The following is a 20,072-nucleotide window of genomic DNA, read 5'->3' as shown; positions in this document are numbered from 1 at the left end:
CACAGTAGACACACAAACCTGCTTTATTGGGCAAACTGTAAATGAGCCTATTTGGTAAGAACATGCAAAATGTGTGCATGCTGAGAGATGGTATTTTGAGAATTTAACTAATTTCTGAATAGTAAAGGCATCCAGTCTGGCTATAATTGGTGCCTGTGGCAATTGTTGATACCCTGACTACATTAGCTTTCTGTGCCCTTTAGCAGAATTGGGAAAACATTTCTAGTACTCGTTAAGCTGTCTATTATCAAGCCTTCATAAATATACACATTTAGAATAGATGATTTGCTATCCCAGTGCCTTAGAGCACTTAAATAAATTAGTTCCTAATATTTCGGGCATTAATTTTGCAGTAATTATGCATGAAGCAATAATGCAATTAAAATTGCCTTCCAACTTGCTCGAGTGGGAATATTTTTTGAAAATAACACTTGATCTTTTCTCAAAATACACTCTAGAGCAGGTGGATGTGCTGTGTAGCTCAAAACAGCTGTGTGGGACTGTTCTACCTTGAGATCCTCAGTTTGCCTGCAGCTGAAGTCAATATTAACCAAGTATTACCATCTGTTGGCTTTTGCTGACCTCTGATTTATTCCCCTCTCCCCTTTCTCTAGTGGCAAAGTGCCCACATCACAGCTGGCATCGAGTGCTTCAGCAGTGGGGTTTCTTATTTAAAGAATGCAACCACACTTCAAGGCAGGAAACATGGGCTAGTTTTCAGTTTGCAACGTTCCAGTTTCTTTTTGCACAGTACCTACTGGTTTGACATCTTTGCAATATCTGCTATAATAAAGCACAGCAATGTATCGGCCCAGATTTCAGCCTTAGGTCTGAATCTCTTTACGTTTAAATCGGACCTCTTGTTTCTTGGGAGAAAAATACATGTTTTTTAGCTGAGTTACAAATAAGCTTTTCCAGCTTTTTGGCAGCTAGGTAATAGTTAAAGTGAAAAGATTTCTTTTTTCCAGCCAGAAAAGAGGTTTAATAACTTTGGGTCCGTTTGTTCATAGCAATACTGGAGCTGAGCCCTGCAAACCCCTGGAGCTTGGCAAGCCAGGCAGACTTGGCAAGTTTTCCTACCAGCTTGCTGAGTCTGAGTCAAGCATGGCTTGTTGCAACTTCAAATATATTTAGTACATTTTGTTAACATGAACATTGAGGTGGAGGGTTTGGGTTTTTTTTTTCTTTGCTGACCCTGAGGTATACCATGCTCTCTCTACAAACAGCTGGTCCTTAAACCATGCATGGCAGCTTATGGCTTGTGTTAATATAAAAATAAATGTGTATTTTATGCAGAGTGTCTGATATACTCTTGATGTGAAGATATTGAGGAAGTATGAGACAGTATCCCACAGTCCTTCTGTCAGTTGGCATTTGGTAGTGCGAGTCTCTGGAAAAAACAAGCATAGCCATTACTTTTCAGTGTGTTGTAAAAGCGACAGCTTTTGCCCTCTGTTCGGAGCCTGTGGTGCATGAAGACTTGTGTAAGTGTTGGAAATGTTCTCACTTCTAATTTTCACCTGCGTGGATACTGCTGAAAGGAAAATAGTTGAAATTGGACTTTTGGAATGGCCAGACACTGAGCTTTGTAAATGTCAGTTCTTGCCCATCCAAATTGTATCGGCCTTTGAAATAGGGAGAAAACTTTCCTATAGAAGAAATTTCTTTCAATGTTGAAAGATGCTGCGGAAGACTCAAGACAGTGACAGCTATTTACCCCAGTCAGACACAGCCATCTCAGTATTCTCCTATTGACTGATTCATCTCAATGTGGCATTAACAGGGTCTTTAGTGAATTCTGCACCATGCAGTTGTGGCAGGGCAGTACATCTTGAGTAGAAGGAATTGGTCTGTTGAGTGAGTGTTTTTCACTTGTACTCTGACAGTCTGTCTGCTGCTCTGTAAGGCATCCTAATAGTTCTGCTCAACCCAAGTTTTATGTGATTCTGTCATCATTATTACTAATATTTTTGTTGGGAAATGTGAATCTAAGAATCCAAGATGTTAGATTTGCCTGAAAGTGTGGCTGCTTTGTTTTACCCTTTTAATGGAAAATCAGCTATGTCTGTTGCTGGAGGACTAGTTGTGGGAAGCTATGATTTCAGAAAGCAGTTGTTCCCTAAGTAGCACGAGCCAATGTTATAAAAGGCCTCATCATTTGCTACCAAGCCTTTGAAGTTTGCTTTGCCCAGTGGGATCTAGAAAACTGAGCAGAGCACAGTCAGGTTGCCAACTAAGCCAGACAGGCTTCTGATTTGTGAGCTATTTATGGTTTCTAGAACTGCTGCCCTCATTCATCGTTGCAATTAATTGCAACAAGCCTGGAGATGATAAATGCCTATATCATTATTGCTAAATATCTAGGAGTATGCTTTTTCAAAGCTCTGATTCTTCTTAGAAGAAGCTCTTGAGTTCCTAACTTGAACACCCCAAATAAATTGTGGTTTCTTTTTGGGACCTTAGGCTTTGTACCAAAAATGTTTCATATGTATCTTTTGCAGTGCTGATGTGTAGAACTGGCTGGAATACTGCAAGGGTGAGAGTGTAACTGGCCAGTGCACTGCTTTCGGCCTTTAATTGTGTCCTCAGAGCAAGATTTTATGAGTATTCCTTCATGGTATCAATACAATAGGACTGATGATAAAAAATTGGGATGTAGAGTGTGTCTTCTGTCCTTTTTCTGGACAGAGCTGGTGAGGTGAATGCTTAAAGGCTTTTTTAATTGAATGAGTGTTTGGCAATGGGAAAGAAAGAGGCACTTTTTTAAGGAATCCTAAAATATTTTGCAGTTTATACTAGGCTGGTGCATTTCAGCTAAGTGCTAAAGGAATGAAGCTGTTGGCCCTTCAGAAAGCTTACAAGGACACTTGTAATCTAGAAGCTGCATGAAGGCAGCCGGTATTAAAAAGTGCAAACTTCAGAATAATATAGTGATAAATAAATAGAAACTCCCTACTTGAAAGAGCAGCTGAAGGTTTGAAAAATTACAGGAAGTAATTTTAAAAAGATGACCTACTGTGCAAAGCATAGCTGTAAACAGATGAGTTGCAATCAGTGTCATTGTTTCTTACTTGAACACTGAGAGTGCATTAGAACTGATGATTAATGATGATTAATTTTAAACAAGAATGGTGATATAATAGCTGTAAGAACAGCTGTAGAGAAATAAGAGTTCAGCTAACTTGGTCTCTGGTTTGTGAACAGTGGTAGTTCTCAGGCAGACTCATCTGGTCTCCAGCTTTCCTTCTGTGATTTTTTTCAAATTGCCTTTTGCATCCACAGCATCATCTGTCAGACATTACCATAGACCAGCTGTGCATTGTGGAAAAGGTTTCACTTTTTCCTTTTGTGTAGCATGTGAAATTCACATGTGTAGCATGTGAATTTCATGTCTTGCAGCAGTGCCTAATTGAACTGCCATTTGTTATTCTTTCCAATCTTGTAAATACTTTAATCTTCCATGAAGTTGCCTCTGTCCCATGTTAGAGTCCTGGTCTGTTTAGATACTGCATCTATGAAAACAGTGATAGGTCTTGATGCAGTCTCATTTTCTTCTCGTTTGGGTTTTTTTTTCCTGATTATTCTATATCCGTTTTGGGTGGGAGCAGAGCAGAGATCAGATGATGTACAGCTAACTGCTTGTTTTCTGAGGTGTTCTGCTAGGCCACTAATACTACACAAGTGAGCCAGAGAATAAATGATGCTGGTAGGAGAGTGCTGCCAAATGAGTGACAGAATGGTGTCAGAAAAGATACCTGGCATTAACTGCCAGAGGCTCTCAGGGAGTGGGAAGGGAATGGACATGATTATCACTTGACTGCTCTGAAATACCTAGTGCATCCAGTGCAACATGGACTTGTAAAGTAAATGCAACACAAAGTATGTTGAAGGAGGGTGGTTAGAGGGAGTGTTCTCACATGCAATATTGAATTAATTTTGAACAAAGTAACATGGTCTACTGTGGATTTTAAAAGCAACTATAGCCAGAAATTCACAGAAATCTTTTGTTATCTAATAAGTGTAATGATTTCACATGCAAACTGTTTCAGCATGCCCTTAAACTGCTATTGTTCTTCCAGTTTCCAATTTACTTGGAAAATGATAATTCCTTCCCTTCTTTGTTATATTGTTTCCTAAGCTTCTTTCAATGCCCACTAAGAAACTTTGTTCCAACCCAGTACAGCAGTTCGTGCTTCAAAAAGGTGCTTAAGCAAGATTAATAGGCTCAAAGAAGCTGCATCCAAGGAAATGCTGAAAAGTTTACCTATGCACTGAAGCTTAAAGCTGTTTCCTGGGATCGTGTCATTTCAGAATTCCCTCAGTTGGAAGGCAACTTGAAGTCCATCTAGTCCAACCTTCTGTTTAAAGTAGGGTGAATATTAAATGCAAACCAGGTTGCTCAGGGCTTGCCCAGTTGCATTTGTAAACTTGTTAAAGGATAAAGGCTCTGCAGCCTGTTTTTGCAACCTCTTCCAATTTTAATTGTAAAATAGGTAGTTTATTAAATAATAATGTTTGCATCATTTAGACAATAAAATTATAATATAATCATGATCCTGTAACTGACAAGGAAATATCACTGTAATTCTGGGACTGTAAAAATGCCACACAAGTTAAGCAGAGCATCCATCAAAACGCAGTTATCTTGAAAATTCTGGTCTACCAGCCATGATGGAAATGAGGCTGGCTTCTGGACTCAAGCATGTTAATTTGCCAGTGATAAGGATTTTGTAATAGTTTGATGCCATCTATTTTTTTAGAGTTATGATGTAAATACAGCAAGTTGCTCCATAGCCTGAGTATTTTATTTTAAACAAGGAGTACCCTGCCAGTATTTAAAATTTAGTACGTGAAAATAATTGCCTGGCACTGCTGATAATTATTTTTAGAGCATGACAAGCATCTGTCACCAGATGGTGGTCTGTACTCCACATCCTTCTCCTCTGCTGTAAATGGAGGCATGTACTGCAGAAGTAATTGAAAGCTTTTTGTAACTTGTGTCTTTTTCAGCTTTGGTTTGCTTTCGTTAATGGATTTTCTGGGCAGATCTTATTTGAACGATGGTGCATTGGTCTGTATAATGTGGTAAGTGCTACATGTTTTGACTTGAGAGTGCTTGGGACTACTGTATTATTTTGTTGTGTTCCATTTTTCACAGGTAACTGTCCTAGATGTGTGTCGAGAAAGGTGAGTTTGTTTGTAAAAGCCGTTTTGAATCCACTCTTAGGTAGAAAAAAAAATCATTTAAAATAACACTTATTGCAAAAAGAAATTTGGGAGAACACCTTGAAAACAGATGTTTAGCCTAATATAACCTGCATAAAACTCTGCAGATTTTAGGTAGAATTTAATTTCCTCATTGAAAGAATTTTCAGTATTTTGCACTGAATATTTTGCTGACAGCTCATGCTCAAAATACTCCTAATCTTTGAGTTTTGAATAATCTTTTTTCTCTCAGTCCCTGTAGAGTTAGATGCTGAGAGAAGTGTTCTGCAGTTGCTTTGGGTTGACTTGTGCTCCATTAGGTACAGAAAGAGAAGTTGCATCACTGTGTCACCAGCATTTTGCACTTGAAATGAGAGCAGGATATGTCAGTCTGGGAGTGGTTTCTGATTTTCGACAGGGCCTGCAGGGTGCCACACTGTGTCATACGACTTTATTACTTTAATTAGTAATATTTTTAAATCAATCACATAGATTAAAGTCTGAAGGATCTCTGGAACCAAGTTCTGTAGCATACCATAGACCTGTGTTGGTGCTTTCGACAGTGGTACCTTTGTAATGTTACTGACGAGTGGCCTGGTGCCTGGATTTATAAGCTGTTAGGACACCATTAGTGTTGAAGAATCTCTTTGCAAGGAGGGAATTTAATTTTTTTCTTTAAAAAAGCTCATTCCAAATATATGCTAATACAGAAAAAGCCAGCAAATTATCACTGAGTAGTATTAATGGAAACACTTAACTTCTGTCACATTAATTTTAAAAATGATGGCACTAGCCCCCATATTCCATAAGATTTCGTACTCCTAGTTGAAGATACTTATTCAAGGATTTATCATTGCCTTGATTCTCTTCACCCTAATTTCCTGACTGTTATGCAGTCTCTGTCATTCATGTTTAGATATTTGCATCTATTATCTTTAAACCTCATTTGATTAATCTATCTACCCTACCTAAAGCTTCTGGATAAAACTCATCTTCTGTAATCAGAAAATAAACCTTGTTTTTTAAGGTCGGTATTTTCTAAAATTAGAACTGATTGTGTGGACTCATGGAGAATCAAGTGCTAGTAGGATATTAAGGACTTCCACAATTTGAAGCGTTTAGATTTTGAAGTGCTTTTAGTTAAGTCATTCTCTTCTGTGCAGATTAACACTTTATTTCATTAGTAGTCTCATTAAAGTATAAAATGTGTGAAATCATAGTACCGTTGTAATTCCTGATTTTGCACTGGTTCACACTGGAGGTTGGCCTTTGTAATCAAATCCACTAGAAGATTTACTTCAAGTGAAAATGTAAATGCCCCAATAAACACAAGAAACCTGGGGAAATACATGAAAGCTGTATGAGAACATGGTCTTCTTTGGAATATATTGGACCAGTGCTCTCAGTTTCAGTTCTCTACCCTCAGCCTGTTGCCATTTTAGCCATCTGCTTTATCACTTCATGACCAAAGACACACAATTCCCACTGGACCGAGGGTTGTAATTACTGATTCTCACTTGTCTCTGCTCTTCCACATTGTTCTTTGTCTGCTCCCCAGCTGCCAGCTTGCTGCTGGTGGGAATCAAAGCCCACCCTCTCCAAATGTGCACACGCCCTAGAAACAGTTCATAACTCCAAGCTGCCTCTTAATTTCAAGAACCCTTCTCAAACTGTTAAAAATATACGTATGTATAGGATTAAAAGTGATGTTTCTGATATAAACTGTTAATGTAAAAGGAAGTGAATGAAGCTTAGTGTTCAGACTTGCACCCTGGTGTTACTTTCAGTCTGTGCCTGCACTGTGGACTACAAGAAACTTGGATACCCAAGATGGCTTTAAATGAGCCGCCTCGGATCCTGGAAATACTTTAAGAGCAGCAATGTTAAAGTCAGTGGAGGCTAATTTACTCTGCTTCTGGCAGAGTGTCCTGCTGCCTGTCTTGGAAAGCTTCCGAGGCTTGGTCATCCAAGCGTCTGCCCGTAGCACAGACACACACTGCAGTTAATTTGTTCCTATCAGTTCATGCCTGCCAGGGGAATCCCCAACGTACAATAACAAAGAACGGCCTTTGTTGCTTGGTAGATTTTTTTTTTTTTTTTAATGTGATTTCCACATTTACTCTGTCTGTAAACTTAGCACTGGTTAAGCATGTTGCATATCTAATTATGGCTACAACTGCAGCTATATTGGAACCTATTCCCACAAGGGTGTTTTGTAAAAATACGTGTTGTCTTTCCTTTTTTAGTCTGATGTGTTTGACCCTCACTGGATTAGCTGGTACATCAGAAACTAATGGTGCTTAACTTCTCAGGTTTAAGCTTACTGGTTAATAATATGAATTTTCTGTCATTTTTCTTTTGTTCATAAGTCAATATTTGACAGTTACAAATTGGTGAAATTAATGTTTGGACCATTGAAAATGATGTCAAATAACATGGTAGGTAGTAGTAAGTCTTCACTAAAGTCTGTGGGAATTTTGCTGTTGTCTAGATAAGGAAACATTATATGAGATACACTTAAAACTAAGAGCTGCTTTCAATTAGTATTTGCTTTCCTTGCAGATTTTCACAGCGCTGCCACCCTTTACTCTGGGAATTTTTGAACGATCATGTACTCAAGATAGCATGCTTAGATTTCCTCAGCTATACAAAATCACTCAAAATGCAGATGGTTTCAACACAAGGGTAAGGGAAACCTTGTTACTTTAGGAACAAACATAAGCATTCTTATATTCCAGATTTTTCTTGTCAGAAAATAGCTTATTTCACACTGTTACTTCTGCTTTATGCTAGCCACTGAGAGTGATTGTTCAGCCTCCCAGTTCTTTCCAAGGGATTATTTTTTATTTAAATGAAAAACATCCTTGTTTATAAATAAGGATTTTCTGCTGTGACTTCACCTGAAACTGGTCCTGAAATATCCATAAACTTTGATTCAAGTTTACATTCATATCCAATTATGATTTTTCAATTCACAGCTACTGATAAGTCACAATGACATCTCCTGGATTTAATTTAACATATGTGTTGTCATAACACTCTCTGCTAGGGCGCTTTTTCATAGTTAGTATAGCTCTTGTGAGTTTTGAAGAACACATTTAGTACATTTTGCTATTTAGATGCTGGAAAATGTCAGCATTTGGTATTCTGTCTTTTCCATAACAAGCACATCTAAATGTACTCCTGAATCAAGGAAGCTGTATGATTGCTTTGTTTGGAGAGGAAACTGTGTAGTACATAAAGCTCTAGTTTGTGCAAAATGGCATTATCTGCAAGTTAAAAACTGTGGAGCACAAAATATTTGTCCATTAAAAGAAAACAGAACATTTCATAATACTGAATCGCTCTTTTAAAATGATTCTTTGAGGTAATTAAACAAAATTGACTCCGTCTGTCTGCCTTATTTCAATAAAGGTCTTAAGCTGAAGCATGCTTGCCTATTATGTTTTAAGTTGGTAGAATAAAATGATCGAACTGGACTAGTGTTTTCTTGTGAAAGAGCAGAAATTGTAGGAGGAAATAGATCCTGCAGAAGTTTAGGTATTTCACTTCAGGACAAACATTTTCTGACTCTAAACTACACAATGAAGTGTTTGTTAGGAGTTAGAGAGAGGTCAAGAGTTTTGGACTTTACTGATGGCTTGGTTTGTTTTCCCTCAGGTTTTCTGGGGTCACTGCATCAATGCCCTTATCCATTCCATCATTCTTTTCTGGTTTCCACTGAAAGTGCTGGAGCATGGTAAGGGCTTCATTATTTCTTACGTCAGTAACTGATGTTCAGTCTTACAGAACCAGTGTGTTTGCAGAACGGGGGGTCATGACAAGCCCCAAGAAATAATGCTGCCAGACAGTTCAATGGTCTTTAGCTGCTGAACTTGGAGAGTTGTCTAGTGGCTTTCAGAAATTATTCTAATATAACATAATTATTGTTCATACAGTGACTTTAATAGGTGAAAAATGAAACTACTGCTTTGCTAAGTCTTACCCAAATACTGAATGATGTTTCACAAAATGCCTTTTTTCTTTTTTTTTTTTTTTTGTAGTGTGTTGAGATCTCAGCATTTTATTGAATAATGTTCTTACAGCAGCTGCGTTACAACTGTTTGCTTTATATCTTGTTGGAACTCTCCCATTCCATAACACAGTACTGTACAAAAGAATTGGCTGGAATGGAAGTAAACTGGATCAAGAGTCAGAGATGTCGGGGAAATTAGACTCTTTGGTGTACATATTAGGGTTATTAAGTCTTGCTTTTTAGGGTAACAAACTGCATGGTATTTCAGGGACCAGTAAATCCCATATGGTTCCTGCCTATCTTTCCAATATAGTTGTGTGGGTGAGAAAAACCATGGAAAGTCTGTTCTTTGATGGTAGTAAGAAATAGGGTTAGGTCAAGTGAGGAATTTAGGGGTGGTGGAGAAGAGAATATTTATCTAAAATCATAAATTTTTCACAAGTGAAACTCTTTCCTGGAGAATGCTGATTTTAAGAAAACCTCAGCTCCAGAATGGATTAACTGGGGAGGAGGTGAAAGAAATGGAAAGGGAGGGAAGATAAATGCTCATGTCAGAGACATGATGGTAAAGATACTTGTGGGGGTTAGATTCATGTTTCTCTACTTGGCTGATTAAAATGTCAGTATCATATCCTCAGTGGGAACTTCACACGCTGGCTGATGGACCGTACAAGAAAGGGACTTCCCTTTCCTCCGTACGTGGGCTAAAACAAGGTTCAGTTTCATGGGAGAGGGGCTTTTATGGTTGGTTGGTTTTTGTTTTGATTTGAGGAGTTTTGTTGTTCTGTTACACTGTTTTTTATGACAAATGTTAATCTTGAATAGCTCTTTTTAAAATTCAACTTCAGAAATTTTAGGTTGACATCTGTAGTGTTTATAGTTAAAATTACATAGTCTTCCATAGATGTTTTTCTAGTTCCTAAGAGGATAATGTGCTTTTCATTTCAACAATTAGAATTATAAGACTGAAATACCAGCTCAAAGGGTACCTTCCTGAGTTCCTTTGAATATTTTGCTTGGTTTGTTTTCCAGAGAGGAACGAATATTGAATTTTCAAATTTCTTTGCATTTCCAAGTGCAAGAAGGATTTCAGTGCCAGAGACAAAAATGGGCCATTCACACTGGGATGGTTCTTAACCTCTCGAGCTCCTTAGAATGTGAAGTACATGTAGTCCATGAATGGGCACTTGTATAGCTTCAGAAATGAATGTTCACTGAGCATCCTGCTGTTCTCATTAGCACAAGCATCATTCCTTTCAGGACCATGTAGCCTCCCAGTATGAAAGGTAATGGAAGTCACTGAAAAATAAAGGCATTAACTTACTGCATTGAAACATAACCTCAAAAAGTTGAGACTTACAGGAAAATTTATTCAATTACTTACATGTTCACTGTGATGTTACACTAGAGCATGGCCATGTCATGTCAGCTTATTCTATCAAAACTGATACGTGTTTAGGCATGCCTTTTTCTTAACAGACTCAGCCTTTTGGCACCAGCAGGGTTCATTGGGCATGGAAGACTAAATTCCCTAGTGCTTTTCACCTTTTTCATTGACACCAGAGGGAAGAGTAGGGTGACTGTTAAATCTTGGTGTGTCTCTGTGGATGATGTGGTAAATGCCTGAAGCCTCTGGGGAGGAGCTGGGCTGAGGGAGATGCCAGTGGCTAGAAACCATGCCAGTTCCTAGCCCAGCTGTCTCAGGCTTTAGCTCCAGTTGCACTGTTAGTCACTAGTCTATTTGCTGCTGTTTCTTAGTAGTTAATATTGAAAAGAAAGCAGGGATACAGAGCTAGCAACTTCTGGAAAATATTCAGAGCCGGTCAGTTCTTTGGAGATAGCCACGGGCAGCCACGGTAGAAGCAAAACAAAACAATTAGCTTGGGTTAACTGCACTGACTAAATATATAGGGGGTTTTTACCTGTAAGCTGGGCAGGGTTTTCACCACAGAGATCAGGGTGTCAGGAACTCTTCTTTATAGGCTTAAAAATGTACCGAACCTGGAGTACACAACCTTTGTTTAACAATGTCAGATCAAGTTTTGCAAATGAATCTGACAAAATGTTACTGTCATGGTAGAAGGTCACTGTGCTAGGCAGTATGTGTTTAGGAATGAGTCCAAGGTTTTGTCTTAAGCCTTTTTGTCCCTGCTGTTCATGCAGTTCCCTAGTAGTTGTCTTAAAATGTGTGAAAATAGCAGTACTTACTATGCTTGAGTAATGCTTGAAAACTCTTGCATGAGTTCAGCTGGCATTCGTGTGGTGGTTGAATGTGTTTTCGTGGTGTTCCGGTTTGGTTCAGCAAGGGCTAAGAGAAACTAAATGACCTTTGAAGTATTGCCAAGGTTGGCACTTTCAAATGATAGCTTAACATGTATGTACTTACCCTTGTGCACACTTGACAGAGACAGGGTGGGTGGAGACTGAACACTGCTCAGTTACTGAACTAATCTCCAGTGAGATACTGTCGATGTTTATATGCGTCCTTTACAGATGAAACTCTCACTGCTCTTCTTAATTCAGCTCTCTTTCACCACAAATCAGCTGGTGTTTTACTGCTTTTTCATCACAGGCACACAAATAATAAGTTTTGTTAGAGGTGGCAATAGGCAGTACCATACAGATACAGCAACAGAAAAAGTGACACTGACATACCTCAGCTCTTACAGGCAAATTACATGTTAGGGTCTGGTGAGCACTTCCACTTTTTCTAAGCCAGCTTCTGGCAACCAGGACTAGGGATATGTGCTCTATCTGAGCACCGTGTCTGAGGCCTGGGTGAGCACAACTTTTGCATTACTATTACCTCACAGCTTCTAGGAGTGCTTTTAGATGTCCAAAAAGGAAAGGTTGGGACCAGTTATTTTCTCCTGAAAATTTCCTTGTTCTTTTGCCCATTCTGTTGTTAAACTGATAACAAATGTGATTGTTCTTATCTTCTTCTTTCAGATGCAGTATTCACAAATGGACAGGGAGTTGACTATCTATTTGTTGGAAATATAGTTTACACTGTAAGTTTGTGTATCCTAGCAATTTTTGAATGGTAGAATTTCTTTCCAGCCTTTTTTTTTACCATGAGAAAATGGTGTAAACCTGAAGAAAGTGTGTGAGTAAAATAAAATCAATCTGATGCTGTGTGCGTGGTTCTCCCTCTTCCTTTTTAATTTTTTTTTTCCAGACATGCACCAGCCATAGTTTCTGCTCTGTCCTTCCCCCATCCCCTGCCAAGTTCCTGGGGTGCTACCTGAATGGTAGTAGCTTTTTAGGTGTAAAGGGGAGATTGGGCCATGAACACCTTGGAGTTTGAGTGTGTTAGTAATGAAGATGTCTTCTTCCCTTTGTTTCTTCCTTGCAGTATGTTGTAGTCACTGTTTGTCTGAAAGCCGGCTTGGAAACAACTGCATGGACTAGAGTAAGTACTTTCCAGTATCTTTTATTTTGTTTTAGCACGCCTTCCTCCCTAATGAGTATTAATACAGATAAGAAGTACTAAAAATCATTTGGTACTTCAGAGTTTTAATTGGATCTTTCATGTAAGGATAGACTGCTAAGCTCCCTGAGTACAGAATGTGAGAGGAATGAACTCGTAGATCACATGATATCTGTAATGAAAACGGGCAGCCTGACAGAAGTGGGAAGAGTACACTGAAAGTGTGTTGTCAAAATCTCTACTTAAAAATGATAAAATTTTGCATGAAATCAACATACTACTGTAATTGCTTAAGAAAATACATCACGAAAATGGTCCTTTGTACTCTGTAGCTCCTTCAAAATTAATGCAATAGGGAATGAAAGGTGTCTGCCCACAGATAAACTACTGGGCTTTGAGAACATCTTTGAACCAGGTAAAAAAAACTAGTGATGGCTTCACACTGGTTGAGCTTTTGTTTCTTTTTTTGAAACTTAGTGTAATAAGGATGTAAGTTAAATAGTTATGTTGGTTCCTTGATTTGAGGTATTTACTTGCAATGGGCAGATGCTCTGTTACTGGTAGGTGACAGAATCCAGCAGGGCAATGAGCTCTGAAGAGTGTGAGAGACAGGGAGGGAGGGCTCCTGTGTTGAACCTTCAACACCTTTCTCCCCTCCTTTCCCCTAGCCCCTCTGAAACATTAATTTTTAAAATTTTGATGGAGTCCCTTTTTCTCCACATCAGTAAGATACTTTATGGGAATCCAGTTTTCATGATGTACAAAGAAACTCTGCCATCAAGACTAAGATGTTTTGAGGACACATATTCTTATTTTACCAGTTTTTTTGGAGGGTTTGGCTTAGATCTTGTTAACCTCATTGCTTCTGTTAGTTGTAAAATGTTTTAGTTCATTCCTCCCAGGGGAATTGTGAAGATCAATGAGCTGACATCTGTTCTGAATTTTAAAGATGAAATGCTATCTGTACAGTTCATTTAATTGTTAGGGAGATGCTAATATTTTCTGCCCCTTTCTCTCATCTGAAAATAAAATCTGGATGTTTTTTATTGTTGCTTATGCATTAGTTCTGTGTTGTGTATCAACATTTTAAAATGCAAAAATCCTTAAATTAATCCCTTGTGCACCAGAAAAGCATGTATCCAAGTCTGCATTGAAGGCATGTGAGCTTGTTTAGATCTGTTTTGTTGTGAATTGTTTGATGGTTTTTCTTCTCTCCTCTTCCCTGGACAGGTGATGGGTATCTTTTCAGCTGCTTGGGGATGGATAATCATGATCCCCTCATTTCTAAACTTCTTTCTAAAAGATACCATAATATTTAGTAGGTATTGGAGTTCTATAACACTGGCATTTTGTAGAGAAATAATTATTATTCACACAACAGTTGTGTTTAGAATCAACTTTTTTCTATATGTGCTTCTAAATCCTGTCCCGTTGCTTGGAACAGTGATTTTCATCATCTTGGAATCTGATGTTGGTTGTAGTTTCAGCTGTGAGTGAATCAACACACAGAGAATCTTTGGGTTACTTGAAGAGTATTACATTTACAACACTGAGTTAAGCCTCTTCTCTATCATCAAGTGGATTGGTTACAGGCAATTTGTTCTAGAGAGTTAGAGGGACACTGCCACTTGGGAGAACATGACAGTTTCGGCAGACAGCTTTAAGTAAATAATGCAGTCAAAGTGTTTGGGACCCTGGTATATCCAGTAGGTAGTGTGGAAAGAAAGGCTTTGATAAAAGTGGTAACATGATGCATAATAAAATCTACCCACTGAAGTTAAGTGGAGTAGCTTCATGTTACGTGTGGCCTATGTGGAGCACGGCAGCACGCTTTTTCCCAAACACACAGAGTTTCTCCAATCACTGCTTTACCACACTGTGGGAACTGTTGCAGGTAAGCAGGGCACATGGAAGAGCCACACACTCTGTCTAGTTTTTATGCAAGAACCTTGATTTCTTGTCTTCTGTTATTCATTTAATACATCTGATGGGCTCAGTTCTGCTTTTGCACATGAAGTCTCCGGGGTAAATGCAGACATCAGTGGAGAAGCAACAGTCCAGATGTTGCTGGGGTGACTGTGTAAGGAACATTTTCAAGCAGGGCAAGGAGGGCTCTTCCAGAACACAGAAGCTCTTTTAAAGCAGTTTGGGCAGGTAAAAGCCTGAGATAATGAGATGATTGGGACAACCATGAGAAGAAGGTAAAGACAACATAAAATGAGCAAAGTCTGCTCAGCTGGAAATGATGAAGAGCTGCAAAACTTGAAACCTGTCCTAGCAGCAAAATGGAAAGAAAAACCTGAGCAAGACAAAAAAAAAATGGTGTCATTTCACTAGCATAAATACACTTCCTACAAAATAAGGCTGTGTCTGAAATCAGTTTCTCTGCTCGCTTTTATTTTTACTGGTTTTAGTCATGAAGTCCAGGAGCTAGGGAAGCACAAGTCCAAGCTATCCTGAGCCTTCTGTCCACGTGTGTGAGAGGAAGGCTGTGGCTCAAAAGAAGGTATCACGTCCTTTTCAGAAAGCAGTGATGGTGCTGACTCTTCTTAGAGATGAGTTCTTGCAGCAGCCTTGCAGTACTTGATCTTTGGGGAGCTGAGCACTACAGTTGCTCACTGGGGCAGGGTTTCTAGTCAGAATCTTGATGTGAATTGTTCCTAGTCTTCAGAAAAGTAAATAGACTGAAAGGATAAAATCCCTCTTGTCCTCTGAGTGTTTAAAAAAAAAATCCTTCAGTTTCTTCTTTTCTTCACATTAAAACTGAATCAAGCATGTATGTGGTATTTTGGAGGTTTTTGTTTGTTATGTGGGGGTTTGGAGCTGGGTTTTTTTTGTTCATTTGTTTCTTGTTTGTTTGTTTTTAAATAAGGAGTTGCTGGTCAGATCTCCTGGGTGAAACAGAATAAATAACAAAGTTTGAAAACAAATCTTCCTGCCCACTGTGTCTCTCCAGGAAGGGGCCTATCCCATGTCTTCCTTATTATTAGCCCAGCAACTTTCAGGGTTGAACAAAATTCCAGCTTTCAGAGAGTGCCTAGAAGAGTGTTCTTTCCATTGCCTCTGACATTTTGTCATATGAATGCTTCTACTGTAAGGCAGCTTCTAGTTGATCCCAGCTATCTGCCAGTCTGCACTGGTGCTGCAGGCTCCTTGTTTGTTTGTTTTCACTGCCTGTGCTGGAGGATGTTCAGCAGTTGCAGATTAGGAGCAATCTTCTCCTTCCAGAAGTTTGTATCTATCTCACAGCAAGCAGAACACAATACTCAGACACTTCTTTGGTTCTCAGACATACTGTTCAAAAAGTCAACAGACACAGTCATCCAATAGGAAGTATAAAGCCGAGAGCTGAACAAGCACGCTGTGTCCACCAGCGCCCAGTATGTGAATTCATTCCCATGTTCCTGAACTCACATGTAATTAGTAATTAAGATTTATGCAGGTACTTCTCTGAATTGGAGCCAAAGTCATCAGCTACAGGAGTTGTTGGCATCCAAAAGAGCTGGAGCCAATAATGAGCTCAGTTGCTTGTTACAACTGAAATTACTGGTTCCATCCACTGCAGTATAAAAGTAAAACAACTTAAACATCCTGAACAGAAAAACAGTTTGGGTGTGTAGGAAAAATTACTTTCTTTAATGCAACTGAGAAGAAATTTGTGCTGGATGTACTCTTGGTCATTTAATAGCACTTTTATTTTCTCTTAGTGAGTCTACAGACTAAAGAACAAGTAAAGCTGGAAACTGCATTCCATATCTGTAAATCAATTAGAACACCTTTAAAACAAAAAAAGCGCAAAGTTGATCAGTAGATGTTGATTGTGGTAGTGTATTACACAACACTGAATCTTCCTCCATGGAAGGTGAGTGATGGCTATGGCTTGTATGTTTACACTGCCATAAGGGATTTGTCCATGTGAACTTTAACCTGCTCCTTTGAAAATTGCTCCCTTGATTTATGTGTTGAATCTGGCATGTGCATGACAGGATACAGGAACTAGATGAGAGAAATCATGGTTCCAAGGAAGATCTGATGAGTTTTCGGAGCTTCAAATAAGATAGATTGGCTGAGAAGTGTATCTGTCTGCCCTGTTATGAAGCAAAGATTAAAGAGAAGTGGTTTATGCTGTTTGAACAACCTGTGCTACTGGTCCAAAACCAAGAGCAGTAGACAGGCCTGAGTGAGACCGACAGAGACCTGAACAGGGGAACACTTCTGGGCTGGGTGACTGGAGGAAGTGCCATGTGTTGACTCTGCTTCTCTCCCTGTTCCTGGCAGTTCAGTCACCTGGCCGTCTGGGGAAGCATGCTGCTCTGGCTGGTGTTCTTCGGGGTGTACTCGGCCATCTGGCCCACGTTCCCCATCGCGCCGGACATGTTGGGGCAGGTCAGTACCAATGCCTGGCTCCGGGGACAGCGGCCCAGCACAGTGCCCTGCTGTCGCCAGCGCTGCTGCCTCCCGCTTCCTCAGCACTCACACAGTGCTTGCAAAGGAATTGCACTCTAGTGAGAGTGCTTGGACTTCATTTTAACCTTTTCTTAATCCCTGTATTCATTTAACTTAATCTCCTCATGAGAAGAGCTCTCTTTCTCCCCCGAATGGACATCATACATGATTATATGCACTGTGGATACTATATGACAATTCCCAGTTCACTATGATGGCAGTGGGACTGGCTCTTTTATTGGTGTCTAGTCCTGGCAAGATTTTGTGTGTTTGACAAAATGCTGTGTTTGGTTTGGGGTTTTGTCTTGTCATGGGTTCGTTCTTTTCCATATATTTTGCTTTCATATTGTTCCTTTTTTCCTTCACTCATTTAAAATAAACAGAATTTCCTTGAGAATAGGATGAGATGGTCAAAAACAGAAGGAGAGCTGATATGTTACTGATTATAATACTGGAGGAATTTTGGATTTGTTCCTTCCATGTCAGCTGAGCTCCAGGTGGTGAAATTTTTCCTTCCATGTCATTATTTCAACCTATGGTGAGATGATCAAATCGCAAGCCTGTCAAAATCACTCGAGAGTCTTGTGCATATTTAAAATAGGGGATTGCAATCAGCAATTGTAATGATTAAGGATTGAATAAAAGTTATTCTTTTTATGGTAAAAAGTTATTCTGTAGAGGTGGAACTGCTTTCAGATTTAGCAGAAAAATGTATTTGGTAGTGAGTTTAGACTTCAATGCAAAGATGTGGTTTATTATACAGAAAGAAGAAAAGCTAGCTAATAACTTTAAGAAATCATATGCTTAGATTGCTACCCTTATGTACTAGAAAATGATAATAAAGAAGTCACGTGTTGGCAAGCTGATTAGATTTTTGAGATTACTCCTATGTCTGTATTCAACAAGAGCAGTCAGGTATGATTTTGTTGCTGTTCTGGCTTAATACATATTTTATTATCATGTTCTAAAACACTGAGGATAATGGAGGCTATAATACATTTTCATGGACAGCTTCTTACAGCCGAGAGTGACAGCTGACAGGCTGGGATCAGCAAATAAGTGACTGACAGACAAAGCCTCAGTCCTTTCGTAGTATTTCATGGTGATCTTTGCATGTTTCACAGCACATACAGCATTGGTAGCTCTAATTCACATTTTCATATATTGGGCAGGAATTTGACTTGAGTATCGTGCAGAGTCGAGAACAACTTGTCCTCCACAGCAGACTTTAGTGCTGCCATTAACATGTCAGCCTTCTAAAATGCAAACAATGTGATGAGCTGTTGCTTCACACATAAAGGGTCAGACTACTGGATTTAGCTTGCTGTTGCCTTTTTTTTTTTCTGAAAGTGACTCTCTTATTTTTTATTGCAACGTAATTAAAATTCATGTTGTATTCATCATCAACATTTGCTCCAGCATATAAAACCACAAGTCTTGGAACAAAAGCTTCATATTAATAAGGCTTTGGTTTTTCTTGAGTATGTTTTTAGAAGGTGTTTGTATTTAACCTTCGGTTTTATGTTCTGATTTTCTGACACTATGACTCGAGAAGTGGTACTAATATCTTGCCAAGATGTAACAATCTATTGTCCTTTTTTTTAATGGAGAACACGTTTACCTTGACTGGTAGAGGGTCCAGTCCAGTACTTGTGGAGCTGTGTACCTGGATCAGTAATTACCAATCTAAAATGTCGTCAGGTCATCATTCTAGAAAGATGATTTTTGAATTCAGGCAGTCAGAAATAAGCTGTTTTATGGCTTTCAGTGTGTGCTAGAGGGGATCAATATCATTCTACCAGTTTTCTTGTATTTTTGAGAGAAGGAGCAGCAGTTCAAAAATGTGGGGTTTTTTTCTTCTTTTTTCTCTTTTATAAAATCAAGGAAAGCTCCCAATGTAAAGGGAGCTTGTTTATCACTTGCATTAACTCCCACAAAGTCTCTTGAGTAATCAGTTGCTGTCATGAAACCAGCTCATGATGAAATTAGCTGGGACTGTATTAGGTTCTAGTCAGTCAAATGAGTTGCCTTGCTGCTTCCTAGACTTCAGCAATTTCTTTACTCTTGCTGTATTCTTTTGTCCATTTATAAGTAATCAAGGTGTCTTAAAAGCTTTGTTCTTGTTTCAGATCTTGCTAGTGTGTTTATCTTCAAATAAACTGAACTCCAGGGTATTTTAGATCCTCATACTATGCAAATCTAATAGCACTTGAAGGGAGCTGATTTTAACTGTAATAGTCATCTAGCATTTGTGCCAGCCAGGACTTTGTGCCATCAGTAGAAGGCAGAGGAGGTGCAAAACATTTTATTCTGTCGATTAAGCAAATGTTGGCATGAAGCCTAGCAGACTTCTAAGTATGTGAGAAGATGCTTTGTTTCTGCTGGGGTTTGTTAAACTGTTTGCACTAAGTATTTCTTTCTCTTGCCCATAATATCTTGAGCATTTTCACAGGGAAAATAATACCATTTTTCCTCCTTGAGGGCAAAGGGAAGCAACTTACTTATTCTCTCTTGTCAGAGTCAACATATTTCTTCTGTTTCCACTACCATATTCATAATGGAATACGTGTGACATATTAAGACAAAGCTGTGATTAAAATCTCAATAGTCCTTAATAGAAATTTTCCAATAGTATGACATCTGCTACTTTGGAAACAAACTATGTCTGTTTTGGGGGAACTTTTTCAAACACACAATTTCTCTTTAATAGTATTAGAAATAATTATGTAAGAACAAGGAAACCCTCTGGTAGCTCTCTTGGCTCTTCTGAATATTTAAATTTTTTCAAGTGAAGTTTTTTTATATTTGCAGAGAACAGTGATGCTGAGAAAAGTTGGTGCCTTTTTTTTGTCTTGCCTTTGGAGCCAAGGTGCTTTAATGGGAACTGATTGCTTTTGAATGGTCACTTCCAGATGACAGTATTTTTGTACAATATATGAATCCTTTCCCACCTTTTGATAGTTATGACTTACCACC

At 38.8% G+C, this 20,072-nt stretch overlaps 1 protein-coding gene across 5 annotated transcripts in view; it reads left to right on the top strand.

Annotated features, from left to right (window-relative positions):
- ATP8A2 (ATPase phospholipid transporting 8A2) overlaps positions 1 to 20,072 on the top strand; it is a 320,810-nt gene that overhangs the window by 203,110 nt on the left and 97,628 nt on the right. For all 5 annotated transcript variants that reach the window (XM_032099453.1, XM_032099455.1, XM_032099456.1 and 2 more), the window contains 6 exons: positions 5,011 to 5,085; positions 7,768 to 7,890; positions 8,866 to 8,944; positions 12,170 to 12,231; positions 12,576 to 12,632; positions 16,929 to 17,036. In XM_032099453.1, coding sequence (XP_031955344.1) covers positions 5,011 to 5,085; positions 7,768 to 7,890; positions 8,866 to 8,944; positions 12,170 to 12,231; positions 12,576 to 12,632; positions 16,929 to 17,036 — 504 coding nt within the window. The remainder of the gene's footprint in view (positions 1 to 5,010; positions 5,086 to 7,767; positions 7,891 to 8,865; positions 8,945 to 12,169; positions 12,232 to 12,575; positions 12,633 to 16,928; positions 17,037 to 20,072) is intronic.

Source organism: Corvus moneduloides, chromosome 2, assembly GCF_009650955.1.
Source record: "Corvus moneduloides isolate bCorMon1 chromosome 2, bCorMon1.pri, whole genome shotgun sequence".
Lineage (NCBI taxonomy): Eukaryota > Metazoa > Chordata > Aves > Passeriformes > Corvidae > Corvus > Corvus moneduloides.
Note: the sequence above shows the minus strand (reverse complement) of the source record. Positions and strands in the feature narration are given on the sequence as shown.